The following is a 23557-nucleotide window of genomic DNA, read 5'->3' as shown; positions in this document are numbered from 1 at the left end:
GCAAACAGACGAAGCCCGGTCACCAGCACAAGCTTGCTGGCACGGAAGTCAAGATCCTCACAGAAGGGGGCGAGAGAAAGCTAGTCAGCCGGGTGAGAAAGTGTGCGCTACTCACTGTTGCAGCCCACCCGCATCTTCTTCACTAGGTCCTGCTGGGGCTTCCCAAGGAGTCCTTCCCTACAATCTGCACGCGATGACGGACAAGGAAATGTGCTGCCGGGCTGAACTTTTGCTCTCTGCTTCTTGTACTGGCAGATTCCTGCTCTAGCTGGAAGGAGGAGGAGGAGGAAGTACCGAACTCTGCTACACCTGTTTGCCTGCCCGCCGGCCAGCCTCAAACTAAAACTCCCAAATTGGCACTGAACTCGAATGAAGCGCAGGAGAGCAAAGAAAGGAAACTACCCCTCAAGCCAGTCCACGGCACAGTAGTTCCTTCGATGCTCGCTCCCGCCAGGGGGCAGCGCTTGCCGCATGGCGACGGGGAAGGTTCATTGCAGGGGGGAAAGGGGGCTTCCTGTAGAGCAGCGCAGACCAGAAGGGCACCTAACCGCCTCTCCCGCCCCTTAGCAAATAAACTGCACACACTGGCTCGTGAGGGTTGTTGCATGGCCTTGATTCGCTTAACCCTTAGAAGGTGAGTCTGCAGGAGCTGCCTTCTTCCCCTTTTCGTTCCAGAATTCTAGCCTTTTAAAAGTCACGTGTTTGGGAAGCGGCCTTACACTGAAGTCAGACCACTGATCTATTTACGTCCGTTCTGTGTCCACATTGGCGGCGGCAGCAACTCTCTTGATAGAATTTGCTCAATGGTTAGAGCACATGATTTGCATGCAGAAGATCCCTGGGTCAATTCCTGGCATCACTAGGTAAGATAAAGGTAAAGTGTGGTGTCGAGTCGGTGTCGACTCCTGGCGAGCACAAACGAGCCCTGTGGTTGTCTTTGGTAAAATACAGGAGGGGTTTACCATTGCCTCCTCCTCCCAAGCACTGGGTCAATCCTTGACATCTCTAGGTAGGTAGCAAAACAAAAGACCTCCCCACATCTAAAGCCCTGCAGAGCTGCTGCTCTTGCTGGTCTGTGGACAAGGCTGAGTTAAATGGAGCAATGGTCTGACTCAGTAAAATGTAGCTTCATATATTCAGATACACGAGACAAAAGATGCATCATGCACCTACTCTGAGCTTCCCAGGACACATGGTGTGGCTGCTGTTGGGAACAGATTGCAGGATTGAATGGATACGGCAATTCTCTGGGGTTTTAGACAAGGTTATTTTCTCAGGCCTGTATGCATGCAAAGCATATGCTCCACCACTGAACGATGGCCTCTGCCCTGCCCAATTGGCTATTGTAATAATATTTTAATATTTCATTTTGGAAATTTAGATATTTTATTATTAAAAAAGTATTTTCCATAAGGAATATTCAGAATACTGAATATTCTGTCCTGCCTTATGTTCTATAATCTGAAAAAATAGGCAAAACCAAAAAAGGCATATTAAAACAATTCCCTGACTACTAAAAGCCAGACTTGTCCAACAATACGTTTGAGGGAAAAGCCCGTGTTCAGGCTTTGTCATGCCTTCTCAGGAGGTGTAGCATGGTTAGGAGGTAACCAGAGTGAACTTTTATAGGCTAGTTCACATGAGATAGCCCTCCTGATGCGCTCACCTTGGAATGGAAGATGGCTGGGACTGCTGCAAGGCTGTGCTTGCATGGAGGCATCATTTGTGTGAGCTGCTGCATATCCGTGTGTTACCTCCTTAGCAATTTATGTACATTGTTTTGCAATGCATATTCCATCCCTTAGGAAGGAGAGTCCACAATGAGGCTGTGCGCTGCATTCTCATCATCCTCACACCTGAAATGCTGTAGTATTTACAAAGCCTTTAATTATTCCAAAGCCAGCTACTCTGGTTGATGAAGTGCAGTGACTTGGAGGCAGGAGCCACGTGGTGGGAGATGTACATGTCCTAGGTGTAGACTTGAGAACAGAGCAGACTCATAAGCAGTTCAAGAAAAAAAGTTCTCCATATTTGGTTGTTAACCTGTTTGACTGCTCCCTCCTTCTCAAGATACCCACATGAACATCAGTTTGAAAGCACAGCTTTCAATCTTTGGAAGGATAAAGTTGACCAAGAGGTTATGCTGTATTGCTACTCCTACCGCACTGCTTTTCAACAGAGGTTCTCAAAGCTGTTTATATAGAAAAATTAAGTAAATAAATGAGTCTCCTGTAGGGATGTGCACAAATTACGATTCGCAGCACATCCCCAACACCTTTAAAATGGAGAGCTGGTGCATACCTGCTCCTCTGCTGCTTGTCACTGTATTGGCAGTGCTCCTCTCCAGCTATCATCATATGGAGGCAGAGCCCTCCCCAGCTGGCTTTGAACAATGCCCATTTGTGCAGAGGCCATTTGTGCACCACCAGCACTACACGAGGGGAGGGCAGCTGGGAAGAGCGCTGCCAGTGTGTGATAGCTGGGGGGAGCACCGATACAGGAAGTGGGGGCAAGTGGCGGAAGAGCAGGTATGCTCCTAAGTTTTAAAAGTCCCAGGGATGTGTTCTGAATCACACTATGAATCGCAATTCATTCATATCCCTAATCTCCTGTCCCCAAAGCGCTTACAGCCTAAAAACACACACTAGGCAGAAACCAGCAACAGCCACTGGAGGCTTTAATAAAATATTAGCATCTATAATCTAAGTTTGAATTTTTAGCTAACAAGTAAAGCACAATCCCTTTAAATATTATGGTAGGCATATGAACTTTACAGTGCATACTCTAAATAGATTTATTAATAGAAGGTAAAACCTGTGATTTTAATTCATGAAGTCTGCATTCTGTACCAGTGACATTGTGCATGTGACTAAATTTCCAACAAGTTTTCTTTGCTAACCGGTTGGGCATGTGGGTTGGTATCTTAAAGATACAGAACAATGACAAGAGTGAGATTTAATGGGCTAATTAGACAGTTGACTGTAGTTGCAGTACTAAATATATGACTTAGCAACCTGGAAATAATGAACATCTGAAGCTGGCTTGTTTGTCAAAAGCAGTTGATTGCCTGTATGTTTGTACATTATGTTTTATTTTCAATTATTTTAGGATGTTGAAGTCAAGCACAGAATAAATGTTTTATGTTTGGAAGGTTGTGCAAGTGCGCCACCTTGTGAATGACAATGTGCTCCACATTTAGATCTATTGGCAAATACCTGGAAATCTCTTTAAAAGCAATAGATTTTAGCAAGGTCAGGATTTCACCCACAAAGGTATCCTGCTTTCATTTTATATCTGAAACCATTCTTTATAACCAACACCTACTTTATGCTTTATTTCAGAATTGGTTGGCAGCTTAAAAACAATAAGTTGGTATCAATAGGGTGACACATACATGCACACAAACGCTGAAGAGGTTAGACTCCTTTATTAACTTAAAACCAGATTATTTTTTTACATAGTGCACTTCTGAGAACAGAGGAATTAAGTACAAAAACACACCCCACCATTTAAAAAATATAGTGATGACTGACAAGTTTTCTAGTATACTTTAAATACAATATCCCAAGATGTTGGCCTTGTATGATTTATATTCATTTTTATTTAACACCACCACAGTTCTGTTCTGAGATGGAGAACACTGTTCCCTCTAACAGGGATTCCCAGATTTTGTTGACTACAACTCCCAGCATCCCTAGCTGCAATGGCCTTTGGCTGGAGATTATGGGAATTGTAGTCAACAAGAAGCTACTACAGTGCTTTAGGTTGCTTAAGCTCTTTCTCCATCAGTGTTGCCTCTAACAGGGATTCCCAGATGTTGCATCCCTTTAGAGGGAACACTGATGGAGAAAGAGCTTAAGCAACCTAAACCACTAGTAACTTCTTGATAATGGCTGGGCTGCTTCACATAATGCAAATGTCACATGGAAGCCAAAGGAAATTACTTCTGCATGGCAACTGCTACAGGTAGCAAACCATGTTGTATGCAGTAGCTTGCCACAGGGACTTGCTCTGATTGTCTGGTTTGCCTCCATGCTGCTATCGGGTTGCATCTGGTGGGTTATGCCAAGACAAAAGCACACTGTTTTTTTGAGCCATATGGCAAGCAGGCTGCCTCCTCACAGAGGCAGTGAAAAATAATCTTCATGTGGTGGTCATATCAATAAGCGACAGGTCGCTACCACAACTGGACCTTCTGAATAGCAAAGTATCTTATTTTCTATTGCTGTTTTTAGAACAAAATGTACACATCTGTCTGGCACTGCTAGCTAATCCTACTTTTTCTTGATGTATCAAGGGCCATAATTTCCTTAGTGTTGAAGTGCTTCTAGTGATTGCTTGCAGTATGGTCTTCCCCCTCTCTATATAATAACTCTTCCTTTAATAAAGACAGTAGCTTAAGCCTCTATTTCTTTAAAAAAATAAAAATACAGGGTAGGTCCCAACATTGACTTTGATGCAACAAACCAACATATTTTGTTGTTTCTGTTAAGGGATCTGACAAATATTTGGGGGCTTATCAGATCATTTCTAATAGTGCCCCTTCCCAGACCTCATCTCTTGGTTGTTTCAACTCAACACAGTCTTTATATTCTTTCCATTAAGCTATTAAAAACTGATGAAATTATTTGCTAGGAAACAGCAATAGATATCCATTCTTCCATTTTGTATAGAGGCAGAATGCATAATTATCCAGCTGATATGGTCTCTGTGTTGCTGGACTAAACCACTTCAGATTGTAGGTGGAGGATCAAATATTGAACACTCCTTTTAATATACTTAAATAGGTTTTAAATATATTCAAAACTCACACATCAGGCAGATGGCTAGGTTCAAATATTCTTCTTGACACAATAGTTTCATATGGGCAGGGATTTTTTAAAATGTGGAAATAAATATACAACCTTGTGCAGCCTGAAGTGGTACACTTTAGCAAGAGAGAGGGGCTACCAATTGTATGCAATCCTTGGACGACTAGCAAAGGGATGATTTGCTCATGGTTTTCAGATGGAGAAAATGGGGATACAAGACTTCACATACTGAGGGGACAACAGCAGGAATAGATTGGTCCTAATCAGCTTCTGCTAATTCTCCAAAGAGGTATCTCTGTGCCAAATTTCTTGTTGACAAGGTCACTCACACTACCTTTTGTACACACATGAAGGTGCATTGAAGATAATAGGACTTGCTGTCCTGGAATGCACTCAAAACGTATGTAAACATCATGAAAATAGTAATATCAAAGTATTCAGATAAGCTTAAATTCATTGACATAGTTGCAAATTCTCCCATTCCTACTTAGAGAAGGTGCATTTTAAAATAATTTACTGATACCGATGATCTTATAACAACATTCTAAATATAACAAGACATTTGAACAATTTGAAAGCTGTGATTATTCTCCATTTTGAAGCTAAATATTCCTTTCTTCAATGGAAAGCTTTATCATTGGAAAGCAACTAAAGGGGCCAGTTCAGCTGGTACAATCCCTGCACATGCAGTTAGGAAGAGGATGTGCCATGTCCTCCACAGACTTCTCTATATCCTCCTGACATGTCCCTTTATCACATAGTGGGGTGGGGGTGGAGGTGGGAGAGTTAATCCAAATAGCCCCTCTACATGCACTCCAAATACTTGTTTAAAGAACAAGTGTATGAGTCCATTCAGATGAACAGCCCCACACACAATAAAGAGACATGCCAGGAGGGCATTGGGATGTCCATGCCCTTGGTGCATTCCCTTCCTAATCGCACAGGCACTGGGCAGGGATGGTCTCATCCAACGAGCCCAATGTTTATTGGAAAACTGGACTTTATAGCTGTGGGCTAGCCAGTTGCATGTATTCCATGAGATTAAAGGACATGTTAATGTTTTGTGACAACATTATTAACGAGAAACTCAACCGCAATGTCTCTATCAATTCAGAATTAGTAATGATAATACATTATCTGTTTCTGTCTGGTTGCATATTGGATACACTTTGAAGAGCACATAAAACAACTTGGCCATTCTCTTTCAGAATTAGTGTGCCGATTCCAGTGAGTACCACCCTCTCCCCAATTTTAGAAGGCGGCTCATTTTTTCAGCAAGTTTACATAGTAATTCATAAAGGAAAAGTTACCACATAGTGCTTTTGCACTATGCTGTGATCTGCTGTGATGCTTTCTTGTGCACATGCCCTCACATTATCAGATTAAACTAGAGTGAGGGTGCTTATCTTCTCAGGACTAAGTTTAATATTATGTTGATCATGTGAAAGTACATTTACAACAAAGCTTTATCAAAGGAGCTGAAAATGACTTCACCTTTATGTCTGAATATATTAAAAGGCATTCCTATAGGCATAAAAAATGTGAATGCAAGTTTTCATGCATCAGCTGCCACTGTACTAAAACTATAGTTTAGAGTAAGTGTAATTAGACTAGAGTTCAATTCACATTTTATACCAAACTAAACTTTCTGCATGCTCTATTTGTTTAGTGGTCTATATGAAATGTAAACCTTAAAGAGATGGGGTGAATCCACCAACTGGCAAAATATAGAGAGAGTGGGGGGAGGTAAAACACAAACTTGTTTTGCATTTCACCTAGGTCTCAGAGAGGTAAGACACTCTAAATTACCTTTTAAGTAGTCTTGGACAGCAGGAAACATTTGATTGTTCAAACAAAGTGTTACTGGACCATGATTAAAGACCTAATCATATTTCAACTCGCATTGTAAGGATGTCACTGATGTTTTAGCAATGTTTAAAACTGCCAGTATTAGTTACAACATTAAAGGGAGATTACTTTTACTTCCACATTTAAATTGGTACAAGTTTAGAATACTAAACATTTAAAACTTGCATATTAGGAATCTGACATGCAAAGTTTTACCACATTGGAAATTGGTCACTAAGATGGCCATTCTAGATTATTTTTATACAGACCTTGAGGCTAGAAATAAGTGAGGTTGTCCCGATAGACAAAGCAATATAAAGATGACCTAGCTTACAATCCATATAAGTAATAATAAACTGTCACGTTTACTGCAAATTGGCACTTTTGTAAAGTAAAAAGACATAGGGGAACAAGAACAGAGAGCTTATGTCTCTTAGCCTTAGGAAGACTCAAAAGACAGAAATGTAGTGTTTTATTTCACTCAATAGGGTTGTTTGGACTAACCCCTCTATATGCATACCAAACACAGAGTGGGGAGCTGTGGTGATAGCCCCATTCCCCTTGACCTGCATCAGTACAGCTGTATCTGCTTAGGCACACTCCTCCATACATTTGGTATACATATGGAAAGATCTGCCTGAACAGTCTTGTTGACTGCTGTCATTAAGCAATGTTAAAGATGTGATGCCAACAAATGATTTTGCACTAAGACCCAGTTCATTGTGCAATGATAATATGCAAATCAAATATTTATCTAGAACCATGTTTTCTCTATTGGCAATCAAGCAAAATTAAGTGGTCCAAAAGGTCAACCTCAGAGCTTGACCTGTAGTCAGTTTAGTATGCAAGTGCAGAAATCCAGTGTCCAAATGATCTGCATCAGAAACTCTTTGTGCACGCATAAAGAACAAGCATCAGGGAGGATCCTTATACACATCTCCTTTACATGCTAGTTCTGAATGTGCAAGGAGTAAAAAAGAAAGAAAATTCAAATGTCTGATGCCCCACCTGTAACTTAAAGTTATAGTTCTGTAACAAATACATCCCACGAGGCTGCAGATCATCTAAGAAAGGATACCATCTTCTGCTGGTCCCTAGTTTGAATCTGCCCTATCTTGGTATTACTACATTACCTAAAGCGTTTGTTAAACTTGAACAAAATTAAAAATTTCCCTACTAATGAAGAACTAATGTTTGTAGCAGAATTTGATCACTAATGATAAAGAATAGCAGTTTCGTGGCCAAAGCATGTGTCCTAGTTTGAAAGGTTTTATTGGACAGCCCCTAACTAAGCAATCAACCCTCCTCTTACTGAACAGATCTTATTTTTTTTCAATTTAGTTACAGAAACTTTCCCTTAAATTTTTATGACAGGGTAGGTGGGGGGGGGGGGGGGAAATAGTAAGTGAGAACAGATAAAGGCTGAATGGTGCAGCACCTTTCCCAGAAGATGCTCAAGTGCACTTTCTTAATGTGTTTCAGGTTTACAATGGAACTTTATCAGTGCTACCATTGCTGCTACTGTTGCCTGAGCAACAGCGGAATAACTGCTGCCTTCACAGCTAGCAACTGTATATCTAAATTTAAAGGATGGATGGATGAAAGTTGTGCTTCAAGCAAGTGTCAGTCAGCACTGTTTTCAATATCCACGTTCTAGTGATAAGGTATTCAACAAAAACTATGCATTATATTATATTTATTATATGCATTATGGCTTATATGCTATTCAAGCACTCATATTTACAGTGTCTTAACTAATGATATTCAAAATGAAAGTGTTAATAGGCACCACTATGAAATATTGTGGAGTGAAAGGCTTCTAATGAATGTAATTGCACTGGGAATGATGCTCAGGCTGCTACCAAAACATTTTTCACTATCAAAGTACATCTTTCAAGAGTGTTTAGTTCATCCCCATAAAGGCAGTTTACTGCTTGCTTTGCATTGCTGTGTTTCAAGATTTTATGCAAAAAGAAAGACATTAAAATGGATTCTAAAGTAAAATTGCAAGATCAGAGGCTTCCTGTAGAGACTACTGTCACTTTGAAAAGAAAGAAAAAGTGATTTGGATTTTAATGTTAGCTACAAACCAGAAGATTGAATCAGGAGAGCACAATCAACTGAAAATGAAGTTTCCCTCTAAACAGAACAGTGTGCTTTTCTTCGTGGAGATTAAAAAACAAATAGGCTTGCATTTCAGAAGCGCTTATCCAGTTATGGATCCTCAGTATCTTTAGTGGTAATTCTGTCCCCACTGAGTGGAATAGGTAACCAAAAATCCCATCACACAACATAAATGTGTCTCTCAAGGGAGGAACTATGGAAGACAAGCTTCCTGTACAGCTTTATTGGAATGCTACAGATGTGAAAGTTACTCCCTGTGATTTTCTAATGAAAACCTTTTAAGGCAGATTGTTTGTTCTTGGCATCATTGGTTGAACAGCTCTGTTGCCTATGCCATAAGAAGTGTATACAAGTTGCTTACATATCTAGCATCTTTGAGTGAAATGAAAGTGTGATATGTGACAGCCTTTAACTTCATGATCCAAACTGTGGAAAATTATTTATGTGAAAAGGAAAGTTTACCTGTTTGACAAACTACCATTTCCCACACATTTGCGTAGTCATTTTTACAGGGCAATACCTGAATCTGAAGAACGGAGCAGAGACTGTATTGCCTCTACAATAATTAGACAAGTTGCTGATTCCCACGGAATGGAATTGCTTACTATATGGATAAATGAATGTTGAAAGATAGCATCACTTCATTAATCTCAGTGAATCTTTAGTTTTAGGAATTCATTTTCAGTTCTACTACCCATAATTGGGCTCTCATCGCACAAAAGTGTCCCCATTAAAAATACTGGGGGGTGGAGGAGCCTGTTTCAAGCCAGGCTTGGACATGCTGCTGTCACATACTTTCAGTGTTTGTGGGTGAAAGCTGGCACGGGCTGAGACCAATGTGCAAATAAACCTTGAGTGTCCTATTTCTGCCACGCCTCCAATAGTAGGCTTTTTCAAAAGTGCATGTTAATCAGGGGCCCATCCATCTAAATCACTGTTCATTCGTGAAAAGGCCTTTCTCAACAGTGGCCTTTGCCAAATGGGCCACCTTTGAGTTGAAGAGATTCCCCTTACCTTGTATTGTTTTCATTTCAATTTAAAGTCATTAGAGAACTCCAAAAGGTGTAAAGAGAGACACTTGCCCTTATAGCCCATCTGTTTTGCAGGATGCACAGACAAAGGCTTGAAGAACCCATCCTAAGATTACTGAATGCATGAATTCAGAAAACAGGTTGCTAATGTGGGTGGTCAAGTCAAATGTTTTAAAATGTCATTAAATGGGGAAAAGTCCAAAGGGAGAGCTGAAAAGAGCTAAGCAGTTGTGCTGTATTTCCATGGAAAGAGATCTTTCCTATTTTGAGAGCAGTTCTACCTGCATCATACTTGTGAATAGCATCCTTGTAAATTCAGAGGTAGTCTTGTTTTATATTAAGGCTGCACAATAGGTTTTGGTTTCAGTGTTTTTCCCTACTTCATCTCTTCTGAGAGTTTAGATCACAAAGAGAGATCCATTCAGAGTAACAGATACTTTCCTTCATCTGAAAGACAAACTTTCTTCAGTCTCACTTGCTTCCTTTGACAGAAAGAACTAACATCCCTTTCCACCAACCACTGATTGAGATGTAGTTCACAAGCAACAAACTGCATTTCTTTAAAATATGACTAATAAATTCAAAGCTCGACAAACCTTTGGCTCAGCATTCTGATGACACTGGAAGTTTGATTAATGGATTAACAAAACCATAACTATTTATGTCTTTGATGAAGAGTGGAGGAATTAACCTTATTGGAATTTTTTCAAAAAAGTACTAAGAGCTTAAAGGCTCGTTGGTAACAATGTTGACTAGAAACAGCAGAATAGCACTTGCAGTGGTTATGTATTTGGTTAAAAAAATGGTATTAGAAAATAAAGCTCAAATTATGATGCAGCAGAACTGGAGGACATCCTGTGATGCAACGTGGTGCTTGTGTTTATAAAGGAATGAAGCTTAAACTTCCACCTTCAGTTGGGATAGTCCATCCTTAATCCTACTAAGTGGAGTACAAGGATTCTTTGTCCTTTGATCAAATTCTTCATTTCCATCTATGCCGTACTAAGGACGATTCATCATTTACGACATCATTGTCAGTGTAATGATGACGGCACCGAGGTGGGATGAGCAGCAAGATAATTAGCACAAGGAGGACAAGTCCACAGAAACTCATAAGGGCATATGACACAATCCACAACAATGGTTCCTGGAAGGTTAGTGTAGCTACACAATTGCTTGCTATATCTGCAGTTGTGAAGGGACCTTCAATCTCAGATACTGGAAGACCATCAACTTCTAAAAGAGTGCAAAAATAGAAAAGGAGATAAATGTTTAACAAGGAAATGTTCACACATTTAAAACTGTTAATCATGATGGACAGCATTCAGGCTAGTCAGCCTTCATTAAGCACCATTTAAGTTAATGAGACTTAAATTAGCCATGACTAATTTCAATGGGTATGACTAACTTAGTTTGGTTGCAGCCCTGATGTTTGCAACTATTTTGTCCCATCTCTCTGTTAAGCTAAGGATTATCCACATGTTTTAGAACCATAGACAAAGCCCAGCTACACCTTAATCAGATTTTCCCATTTGTGATTTATTTGCCATTCAGTTGTGCTACTCCTACAAAAGAACAGAACAAAATCCACTCCATTATAATTTCCTCTAAGAGTGAACACAGGTGGTTGAGTACCTATCAGTTGGCATGTGAAATATAAAAAGGTTAAAAAAAAAGGTAATGGTCTTTTCATACTGGGGGTATGCAGAAGTAGTTACATCTGCAATTAATAGGTAGGTGTGTGTGTGTGGGGGGAGGGGGAATCTCCCAAAGAGCCCTATAAGCTTTCAGGATTTATGGAATGTTCGGGGCTATTAGGTTTGCGGATGGCAACCAGGGTCAAAATAAACCCTGTAGTGAAGTGTTCCTGTAGTGAAGTCTTCCTAGAACACCATTATGAGGTCATTCACACAATCAAAACCTGTGTTCTATCTGGGTTTGGGAGCTGTGTGTACTCACAATTTTTGGTTGTGTGGGAACAAGGTTAGAGGGAAACCCTGGGTAGAAGTGATTGTGTGGAAGTAAGGTTGGAGGCAAACCTGGGGAGCTTTTCCTCCTACCTTGCTCCCACACAATCACTTCTACCCAGGGTTTCCCTCTAACCTTGCTCCCACACAACCAAAAATTGAGAGCACACACAGCTCCCAAACCTAGATAGAACACAGGTTTTGATTGTGTGAATAACCTCTATATCTATCCGCACAAAAGTGTGGTGTGTGTGTATGCGTGTGTGCAAGCAAGTGTGTGTGCATATACCAGGGCTGCACAACTCTGGCCCTTCTCCAGATGTTGGACCACAACCCAATGCCGGGAACTGTAGACCAAACACAGCTGGAGGGCCAGAGTTGTGCAACCCTGATACATACATACTCACACACGGATGTGTGTAGAGTTTTAGATGCAAAATTCAAGCTAGGATCCAAAGTACTAAATTTAGGCTTCCAGCCATGTAGAATTTTAAAGTCTCTCTTTTGAACAGCTGACATAATAATCTGTCTCACATCAAACTGCTTTCAAAAGCAGTTTCAAAAGTAATTGTCATATGGAATAGGAGGCTGCTGTTCAAGGAACACAGAGTCCAAAAGTTCCCTTAGGTACATGGAACTAGCTGCATGATTCTTTAAAGCACAGTTCAGTTATGTTGTTCACTGGGTGGCTTGGGCAAGTAATCATCTCTCTGCTTGGCATACTTTGCAGGACTACTGTTAAGGCCACACACACACACACACACACACACACACACACACACACACACACAGTGCCAGAAAAACTATTCATTTGCAGTTCTGCAAATACTGCTTGAGGAATTAAAGTGCTTAAGAGTTGCATATTTCTTACCAGCACATGGACTTAATGCAAAGCCCAGTCTCTTTTGAGCTCTATCAAAGATGACATAGAACCCCTCCATCACTGTAGCACCAATGACCAGAGCATTGGAAGAAGAGGAGATGCCAAACCGATAACAGACTAGATTCTGACCAATCTCTAGAACAGGCTGAATATAAAGCTGTTTATTTGGAAGAAAAAAATTGACTATTAAAGAACAGCCACATACATTGCTTAGAAGATAAGAACTGAATGCAAAAATGCAGCCAAATGCGTTAAGTAGAGCTGTAGAAAATGATTCCATAGACCGTAAAATTGCTGAGTTTAACATGTGAGCTGTCTCCTGCTACCAAACAGTCAATGTACACAACCCCCACTTATCTCTCATGCAGAAATTTCTTTTAAGACCTGGCACCATCCTCCTCTTCTATAGTTGCCTCTGCCTAAATTCCTAACTCTTCCAGTCTCCATGTCAAAGTGGGATTCATTCAGCCATAAGCTTTGGCCCTGTTTTTTTTAATGAGTTTTTTAAAAAAATGTATACACATCTGCTGGCTGCAATTAAGTAACTGGAACAAGAAAAACAAGTGCAGTTTTGTGAAGGAGACATTCCGATTTCCCTAACCATACTGGAACCAGACTGCATATCAGTATATTTGACCTTTGCTTAAATGTTTTAACATGATAGTTGGATGAATAAGATTATGCTTCAGACTAAACAATGCCATCAAGGCAAGAACAGACCCGTTTGGTTATTCATTAAAAGTTTAAACCTAGAATTATATCTGGAGGTCATTTTAAAGTTTTAGTCTACTATTATGAAACACAAAGCCAGTTCAAACACTACATCAGTTCTCATGTAGTCATAGCAAGGCCTTTTGCCAGGGTCCTGCCAAACTGACCTCAAATGTATTTCTACATATACATAAATGAAACTGCTTTATATCAAGTCAGAACATTGGCTCATACAGCCCACTATTGTCTACCTTGATTGGCAGTGGTTCCCCAGGGTCTCAGGCAGAGGTTCCCCCCCCCCCCCCGCAATACCTGCTAGATAAACCTTTTAACAGGAGATACCAGGGATTAGAGACAAGACCTTGTGTGTGCAAACATGCGCACTATCCTTAAGCAATGGCTCTTGCCCATGTATACCTGGCCACTAGGACTTTTATCATGGAAATCTTGCTTGTTGGCCACCTACACCACCCAGACATTGTTCACAGAAAAGGTATGTCCATGAGAGCAGACTGGCAGGAGCCCAGTCCTAAGGGAATTGCTTGTGAACCAGTCCACTGTTTCTACAAAAAGGAAGTAGAACAGAGAAGTAATGGCTATTTGCCTAGGAGGGTCTATACACACAGAAAAATGATGTTAAGAAGGTTTCCACTGTTGTGAAAATGCAAACACTGCCCTGTTCAATAGGTGGGCATGGGACACTAAGGGCCAACTAAAAGCCCTATATGCTTCCCCAGTCTTCTAGGATGTGGACACAGGTAGGGTGTGGGGGGTTCAGCTTGATGTCTGCAAAGAGCTCGTGTGCATGCAACTTCAGGTACGTAGCACTTGGTGTGTGTGCTTGGGAGAGATCCAGATGTAGATTCCATGCAAACATTTAATAGAATGTGTGTAGGTTGGGGCCTGCCTCTACAGTCTGACACACACACCCCACTGGCACACATTCAGTCGCCATGGTTAGGTTATGTGAATACTGTATGGCCAATGTGCTGAAGAGATCTTTACAAAGTTACAAGCATGCAAGCAAGCAAACTTTACACTATTAACTTTAAAACTATTACACTTTCAAGGCCAGCTTTGCCCAATATACAGACTTCCACTGCCTTGCAAACAACAAAGCTACCTCTCTGCTTAGTGTTGGAGACAGATCCAGGTAACCACTAGATTTTATATTTTCTGGGAAAGAAGCAAGAATGGCTTTATGGGAGAAGAGCCATCTTGCTTCTTTCCCATTAGCCCTCAGTGCACACCAAAATCTGTCTCACAGCTAGCAGAAACTATCTGCATAAAAACTCCTGCATTCCATCGCAAGACTGTTACAAACCCTGAGGTTTTTCTGCCATGCCCACCTTTATTATTTTGCCTAACATCCAGCCTTAAGAGTTCTGAAGAACTTGAAAGCTTGCTCAGTACTTTGCAACATCTTAGTTGGTACTAATAAAAATATTATTCTACATTGTTTTTTAAAAATAATAATTCACTAGAGGGCTAGCACAATTCTGCCAGGGACATGCTACCTTCTGAGGAAAGAAATGGCAACACTACTAAGGAGAGAGAATGTGTGTAGCAGTGAAATCTACAATAGAATATTCATTAAGTGTTTTCAGTCAGTGCTTATGTCACCATATGGCCAGTGCAAGTATCATTTCTTTGTATGATTGATACAATACAAAAACAGCTCAGACCTGGGGAAGGACAGTGATCCTAAATGATCTGCTCGAATTTTCATCTCTCAGATAGATAGATATCTTAGGAAAGTATGTCCAAGGTTTTTCATTTTTATCCCAGCAAGCAAGCTGTGCACCAGACCAGAATCCGGATGAGAATTCTTGGATCTATATGGGAGAAGAAGAAGAAATCCAAAACAAAATATACTTAGTACTCAGAAACCATAATTCTTCTCTCACCCACCACAATCCCTGTTAGTTGTTTCCTGTGCATGGTTTGACAAGGGAGAGCTGTAACCATTTGCTATTTCCAGTATCTCAACATGTAGCCAGAAGAGCTCACTAATAAAAGGAGGCCAAGTCTTCAAGATATCACACTAATTATTTTTTGGACAGCATATACTTCCATATTGGCATGCTTGAACATTTCACAAATGACATTAAGAACAGCTTTCAGAGTGCGGATAGATGTATCCAAAAACAGCACTGGGTGCAGGTTTTTCTGTTGCAGGATGAGTTGTTCTCCCCCCCCCCCTTTGCACCTCAAAAGACATATGCATAGAATACAGATTTAATCTTGATCGCCTTCCCCTATTTGCCCATATTTTAGGTAGGCTGTCTACTTTGTTGCTTTTTTCCTCCCCAAGTGCCTTGCGTTTTTTTGGGGAGGGTTTTTTTTTTGGGGGGGGAAGCGGTTCATTTGTCACATTACTTCCATTATTTCCACTTGAAATGAGGGTGCAAGAGTATCCGCATGCTGTTTGAGGGAGTTCTGTAGCCTCCACAACAGCCCCGGGGCTGCCTTTTATGTGCGCAGCAGCCCCAGTGGCTTGCCTACACCGAGGTTTCACTAAGCAGCATGTCGACCAGTATTTGTTGACAGTGTATGCTTCCTTCCAGTCTCTTCTTTGTACCAGAAGAAACTATAACCTCCTTTTCCTTCCCTCTTACCAATTTCTTGGAAGCATCCCATAAATGTGAATGCCTTCATAACGCACAGCATTCACATAATTTGACATGACCCAGTTAGCTTCGGCCCTGCTTCCCATTTGTGGCACAGTTCGGTCTGTTTTTGTATAAGTTGATTCGGGGTGAGAGAAGCAGGCAGGCACACGTGAATAGCCTTGCTTTGTTGCAGAAGTTTGGACTTGGTGGTAACCTTTTCTCATAAATTTTGGTATTTTTGATGCACTCTCTTTTAAACAAACATCACCATTACAATAGGATTGCCATGTGCCATTTTGAGCCTTGGACCACTCATCTATGATCCATTAAAGGTTATCCCTCTCTTCTCTAGGCAAATTAGCTTGTACTCTAATCAGATACTAGGCACATTGTTGGCAGTGAACAATAACCAGCATTCCTAGGCCAGACGACTGATATTGTGAGTAGCTGCCAACAAATCAATTAGTTCTTAGCCCAAATCCTCCATGTTTGGAGAAGACAGAATGTTAATGATTTTCAAATACCTTGGAGCAAAACAGAATTATGTCATTTGGATGATAACCATTCATTTACATTTTTTCCCATCTAAAATGCCTCCACACACATGGAAAGAGGCATATTTAGTTTCAGTTCCCTGACTGGGAACTGAAACACTTTTGTCCCAAGACAGCTATTAAAAATTGTTCCTTTAACGAACAAGCTTTCTCAGAAGACACATTTTTGTAGCTTACCAGGGATGTACGTGCAATTGCTCCCACAACAGCATTGAAGACTTTTTCTGGCAGGCGGAGGAGAGTGGTGCCACTGTCTACAATGGCTTTATCTGCATTGTACTAATCAAGAACGAGGAAGATAAATATTAACATATGGCATCAAACAACTGCACGGGCAAGTCATAAGTACAACTGTTCCCTGTGGTGGGATCTGGGCTGGAGAGGTTTGAGCACAAGGGCCAGCTCTTGACCACCCCACTTACAGCTATAATGGCATTTCTGAAGTGCCTCAAGCCCAACTTGTTTCAAGAATCCCTCAGCATAGTCCAAACAACAGCTTTATAATATGTCCTGCCCTGGCTGCCGCCACCACCCACCACTAGGCCTACAACATTCATTCTCTATGGACATTATCAAACATCATACTTCACATCCGGCAGCCTCAATGTGAAAGAGTAAACGGAACTATTTCTATGTCTGAAAATGGCTGCCTTAAGTAAGGGCTTGACAAATCCCAGGCACCAGGGACTCATGGTGCCTAGAAATTTAACCATAGTGCCTAGATTAAGATATCCAGAGGTAGAGTTACTTAATAAAATATCTATTTGTCCCAGGCAGCTGTATCTCTTCTGTTACTTGTAAAGGGGAGAGAGAAGTCCAATTACCCTTCTCCTATAATGTCTGACACAAAGTCCACGAATTTTGTCAAGTATCCATTGCATGACCCTTAAAATTTTGGGCTAGCTCCTAGACCTAGATCCAAAGAGAATTTGTCAAGGCCTACCTTAATTCTATAGTGTAACAAAGTCATCTGAACTGGGGCCTAGAACAGAAGTTCTCATCCTATATGTGTGCTAACACAAATTTAGAATGAGTATGTACAAAGGCTTGGAAACATTACTGTCCACAAATAAGTACAAATTACTCAAAAATCACTGTCACCTGAAGGCATTTTAACCAATGGGCTTTAGATCATATGGCTATGATCAGTACAATATTAAATTGCTATCAAATTTGCTTACATCCCTATAGGAACAGACATTCTATAGGTGAATCACTGAAAAATGACAACCAAAGGTGAATCTCCTTCAGAATTCTTAAAGAAACAGAAGCCCATCTGCATATGGAATATGATTAACACGATTATGTGATAATAATCATAATCATATAATTAAAGTCCCAATACTCTATCACCTAAAGACCAATAAAAATAGAATCAAGTGGATCACCTTAGGATGGGATATTTTTGTGCTGCTATCCCCAAAGGCCACTAATCAAACATCTAATGGTGTGGGCACATCGAGTAGGGTCTCCAAAAAGGATATTTGTAAGGGTAGGTTCATATGTGAGAAGATGGTTCTTGGACCTAGATTCATGGTTCCCAACCTTGGGGCCTCCAGATGTTGCTGAACTACAACTCCCATTAGTACAATAAATTGTAGTTGGGGATGATAGAAGTTGTAGTTTAGCAACATACTACACCAGCACTTTTAATTGACCCCAGAAAGCACGTGAAGATATCACAACCCATCATTATATTCTCCAGCAAACACCCTGATTATGTACCTGGTATTTCTGAGTACTTCTTAAAGGCAGCCCCATGCAGAGGCTACTACTACAGTTTAATCTGGATGTCACCAAGTTATGGGCTACCAACACAGCAGGGTCATTCCTATCCAGGAAAGGAAGAAGTGGTGAGCTTGCCAAATGTAGTCACAGCAAGGCCTGTTGCCAGGGTCTTGGCAAACTGACCTCAAATGTACTTCTAAATATACATAAATGAAACTGCCTTATATTAAGTCAGAACACTGGCTCATACAGTCCACTATTGTCTACCTTGATTGGCAATGGTTCCCCATGGTCTCAGGCTGAGGTTTTTCCTATTACCTGCTATGTAAACCTTTTAACAGGAGATGCCAGGGATTAGAGATAAAACCTTGTGTGTGCAAACACATGCACTATCCCTGAGCAATAGCCCTTGCCCATGTATACCTGACCACTAAAACTTCCATCATGGAAATTTTGCTTGCCGGCCACATACACCACCCAGACAGAGTCCATGAAAAAGCTACGTCCATGAGAGCAGACTGGCAGGAGTCCATTCCTAAGGGAGTCATTTTCATGCCCACTGTTTCTCCAAAAGGAAGTAGGGCAGTGCAGTAATGGCTATTTGCTTAGGAGGAACAGGTCTATGCACACAGAAAATAGATGTTAAATAAGTTCCCATTGTTGTGAAAATGGGAAATGCTAGCCAAATGTGAGCTTGGCCATTGCTGCCACCTGGCAATCCATGTTGCAAATCCAACTCTGAAAAGGAAGTGCAACCTCATCCAACTCATTCTGTCTACTTGTTCCAGGAACAGATATGTTCACAACCAGCAGTACTTTCACTTTCTCTGGATTAAGGCTTGATTGTGAAGAAAAAAGCTTGAAACCCTAAAACCAAGAGCTTATAAGAAACTAGTAATGATTAACAACGCAGCTATGCTTATAGTTGTTGCATGCCTCATCTACTAATGCAGCCATTTTTCCCTTATAGTGGGGAAAATGTTGGCTGTGGTATTTCCTCCTGGGCATCTTCATTCCATTCCATTCTACTCCACTCCAATGGGCCTCTTTCAGAGACGTGCCCACTAAGTAGTGTCCACTGTTGCCAAATCTGTTTGTAAACCTGCCAGACAGGTTTTGATGCTATAAAGCAGAGCTGATGTAATGCAGGATATATCCAAATGGCACGGAGACATTCAGAGACTGAGAAGTCCAGATATATGGGAGTGGCGATAGAGAGCTACCAGAGGAACATGGTAAATAGGATCACAAACTGATATTACTTGATATTTAAACTGATATTTACAACCCAGATTCTAATCTAGTATACTCTAAACTAATCCCTGCTAATGAGCAAAGAGGCACCTTTTCAAATGGTGATTCTCTATATATTTAAGCAAGGAGAAAGCAACTGGCCCTACCCACCCTCAGCCCAGCATCCCTCCAGTGGCTGTTGATGGTGTCTACCTTGTGTTTTTAAGACTGTGAGCCCTTTGGGGACAGGGAACCATCTTATTTGTTTGTCTTATGTAAACCACTTTGAAAACTTGGGTTAAAAAGAATTATATAAATATACACAGTAGTAGTCTATGCTTTCTATTCATTACATTTTAATCTCACTTTTCCTCCAAAAAGTTCAAGGCAGCATATACATGGTTCTCTCCTCTCCATTTTATCCTCACAACAATCCTGTGAGGTAGGTTAGGCTGAGAGAAATTGGGCAGTGCACATCATGGATTTGAAATTAGGTCTCCTTGGTTTTTGTTCCACCCTCTAACCATTGTACCACATTGGCTCTCAAGATTTCAGTGGTACTTGATCTGAAGCACCATTAGGATTTTTACATAATACCAAATTCCTCCAATTCTTGCTTGCAAACAAAAACATTAATAAAGGAATATTAAGTGAGGTATTCTTATTATAAATACCTCTTTACAGTCCAAATCAAGGGGTTGGCCTCCAACCTCCAGTTTCAGTATTTCAACTTGATAATACCACTCTTCCTTGATAGGTGTATACCAGATTTCCCCTTCATACAAACTTGGTTCAATTCCGCCCAGGATCTGTAAAGGAACACAAGTCACAAGCTTTAACTCCACTGCAGCACACAGCCAAAGCACACACGTTATACGGCATACAGCATGCACACATCCTGCCAGATGGTGCTCAGGACACTTAAAATTATATTTAAATACACTTTTAGCTTCTTTTACAACAAACAAGAGAGGCAATTGTATTAATGTGTAAAATAGGTCTGCAGTCTGGTTTTTCACAGCAATTCCTTAACTAAAGTGATTGAAATCACGTTTTTTCCCACTAAAGTGAAAAAAAATCAGTTTGGTATGACTAAAATCAATTTAGTATGCCTTTCAAATAGATTTCTTTTGTATTCTGAAACGTGCATTTGCTTGAACAAATGAATATTAAGTACTGAAAATACACACACAGCACCGTGAAACAGCGTTCGAAATAACTGATAGTGATGAACAATTGTGAACACCTTTTGACACGGCCAGCATTAAGCCTTTGTACTTAAAGAACACTGGCTGATTGGAAGAGCAGAAGCATAGCATTATCAGTTTCAGGAACAATCAATTCAAAGCCATAAACCCAGGGAGGTCAGAGCACTTCCCACGTCACACATTTTATGAAAACAGTCCCCCTCTGTTGCTAAACAATGAGTGATAGATTATTTTTAAATAATATGAGAAACTGTACTTTCCATTCATTTATTACCTTGTTACATTATACAAATGCAATTGATTAACTCAATCAATGACCACTTAGTCAAGTAAAAGGTCTTAAAAACTGGCTGCTTCACCAAATACAGTTAGTCATGAATTAGTTCACTCTCTGCTGGCAAGCCAGTGAGAAGCAAACTGCAATACCTGCTCACCAAGGACAGTGCCCATTCTGTACCTGTTGTACTACTTGTCCAAACCTAGGAGTGCCACCTGAAGAAAAAAATCCACACTGCTGCTTCTAACTGGAGAAGCAAAATGCAGAGCTATGACAACTATGCATGCATTCTCTTTCCTCCTCCCACCAGGTCTTAAGGTCAGGCAACAAGGCTGGCACAGAGCAGCGCAAAGGAGCGTTACAGCCTGTGCATGTGTGCAGATGTCCTCTCCCAACTAAACTGTTTGCTCAGCTGACTTAATACAGTTTATATACTGTACCAGGCTTTCCAAGTTTTAGTTCATTACTCAAAAAATAATTGTTGCTTAGGATATTCAGTTACAAAAGTCACTCTGAGAAGAACAGAAATGGGGTACTGCATTCTCTCTCTATTGTTACTGCTTTAAAATAATTAACATTATGTAGAGAAAAAGCTGTGAACAGCCAAGATTATTTTATCCCATTAATATTAATGGCCTTGTCTCACATTCTTAACATTCCTCTTAGAATTAAAAATGGGACTTTTCTTTCTATACTAAAAAGAGAGGACTTTGTATTTAAAAAATTGTTCTTTCAGAAACACAGAATATTTGCTTATAAATTATGCCCCATATACATGGAAGTTACACTTATACCAATAGAATATTAGATACTAATGAACACACAGAGTTTATTTTCAGTCTGAAAAGTTAACAGTGAACTTTTGAGGGAACAGAATCAGATTCCCGGTATTAAGTAAACAATGACTTCTGTGGAAAATTTGATGCTTTCACTTTACTTAGATTTAGAAAAAAGAAAACACATTGTCAAATTCTTATCTTCATCAGTACAGATGTTTTATTCAGCAATGGAGTAATCACTATAAGAAATATAGGGTTGATAAATATAAGAACATTATATACCTTTCTGCCTTATAATGGTCTGTATAGAAAATGTTTTAAGTCTGTAGTGATGTTGTTTTGCTTTCTAGCAGATACGGTAACAGGAACCTAATAACATCCTATTTCCAAGTAAATAGGTTTAAATTCACTGTGTTACAGACATACTAAGAAGGTAACACAAAAAAGCCATTCATCTTTTCCTTTCAGGCTGATTGATACCCACAAGACTACCTCCATTGGTACCAGTTCCAGAAGTAGGCAAACCAGCTCCACACATCTGTAAGGAAAAGACGTTGGGGATCTCCACTTGACTCACAAGGGAATCAAAAAATGTCATCAACGAACTTGAAGGCTGCAATAAAACAACAACATTTGTCTAAATCAATCTATAGATCTCCTTCTATTCTCCCATGCAGATAGCTTGATTTGTTAAAAAGAATTCTAAACAACTAAAATAATAAATGTAGATGTTGATTTCTGTCTGAGGTGACACTGGTGTGACACTGAGGTGACACTGTCTAAGATGACCCTTTCTCCAATTATTCCCTACATATGGGTGGGAAGCAAGAGTATACCTTACCTCCTCTCTCACCTGGTGTGCTTATCACAGGCACCACCATCCATCCATTCATGCAGCAGCAGCAGGGTATATGCATGTATAATCCTGCGTACAGAGGCCCATTTAACAGATAAAATCCAGGAATCAACCATGCAATCTGAGTTGACACATGTAGGCCCCAAGGGAACCTTACATCACTATGTGAATGTCTAGGGGCATTAAAGGTGGGGTAAGCATACACAGGAACATAGGAAGCTGCCATATCCTGAGTCTATCCAGCTCAGTATTGTCTTCACAGACTGGCAGCACCTTCTCCAAGGTTGCAGGCAGGAATCTCTCTCAGCCCTATTTTGGAGAAGCCAGGGAGGAAACTTGAAACCTTCTGCTCTTCTTAGAGCGGCTCCATCCCCTGAGGGGAATATCTCACAGTGCTCACACTTCTAGTCTCCAATTCATATGCAACCAGGGTGGACCCTGCTTAGCTGAGGGGACAAGTCATGCTTGCTACCACAAGACCAGCTCTCCTCTCTCTGGATGGTGGGGAGTAAGTTGCACTCTCACTACCATGCATAGGGGGACTGAAGTTTAGGAAAATAAATTATTGTACAATACACCCCAAAGTTGCATAAAATAAACTGGATACCTTCTGAAGTCAAATCTCCATGTGCATGATGCTGAACAAACCCAGATTTGATAGAAATCAGAACAAAAAGCACACAATCCCACAACCTGCTTTGGATAGCATCTGGGCAACATTATTCCTGTATGACTGTGTTGTGTCAAACACTTGTCTTTTTCTGAACCTGTATACAAGTTTTCCACTCATACCAGCTACACCATTCCAAATTAATTGCTTGAATGTCTAATGTTTGTTTCCTTTTAAATACACGTTGTGATTTAGTGCTATATTTGCTTGTTGGTTCAATTTTTAAACCGCTTTTCATAAGACATCCCAAAGTGGTTTTAAAAAT

The 23557-nt window shown here is 40.5% G+C and overlaps 2 protein-coding genes and 1 long non-coding RNA gene across 5 annotated transcripts in view; 1 reads left to right on the top strand and 2 right to left on the bottom strand.

The window, feature by feature from the left end:
• Positions 1–677, bottom strand: part of FAM3B (FAM3 metabolism regulating signaling molecule B) — a 40687-nt gene extending 40010 nt beyond the window's left edge. Inside the window, exon 1 of one of the 2 annotated variants that reach the window (XM_053309417.1) lies at positions 586–677. In XM_053309417.1, the coding sequence (XP_053165392.1) occupies positions 586–607 (22 nt within the window). In that variant the 5' untranslated portion in view covers positions 608–677. Of the gene's footprint in view, positions 1–115; positions 549–585 lie in introns of those variants that run through there. The other variant, XM_053309418.1, reaches the window with a different exon arrangement.
• Positions 140–22412, top strand: LOC128350760 (uncharacterized). Of its 2 annotated transcripts, none has more exons than XR_008319440.1 (3): positions 140–634; positions 8142–8323; positions 22235–22412. It is a non-coding gene; the product is annotated as an uncharacterized LOC128350760 (long non-coding RNA). The 2 variants fall into 2 exon arrangements; XR_008319441.1 differs by lacking the exon at positions 140–634 and adding an exon at positions 674–863.
• The window catches only part of BACE2 (beta-secretase 2), a 61211-nt gene continuing 41062 nt past the window's right edge, over positions 3409–23557 (bottom strand). Inside the window, exons 4-9 of the mRNA XM_053309416.1 lie at positions 22251–22379; positions 20177–20311; positions 16719–16820; positions 15061–15210; positions 12653–12821; positions 3409–11050 (exon numbers count right to left, since the gene is read on the bottom strand). Coding sequence (XP_053165391.1) covers positions 10797–11050; positions 12653–12821; positions 15061–15210; positions 16719–16820; positions 20177–20311; positions 22251–22379 — 939 coding nt within the window. The 3' untranslated portion in view covers positions 3409–10796. The remainder of the gene's footprint in view (positions 11051–12652; positions 12822–15060; positions 15211–16718; positions 16821–20176; positions 20312–22250; positions 22380–23557) is intronic.

This window comes from Hemicordylus capensis, chromosome 3 (assembly GCF_027244095.1).
Source record: "Hemicordylus capensis ecotype Gifberg chromosome 3, rHemCap1.1.pri, whole genome shotgun sequence".
Lineage (NCBI taxonomy): Eukaryota > Metazoa > Chordata > Lepidosauria > Squamata > Cordylidae > Hemicordylus > Hemicordylus capensis.
The sequence above is the reverse complement of the archived record's forward strand: the minus strand, read 5'-3'. Positions and strand labels throughout refer to the sequence as shown.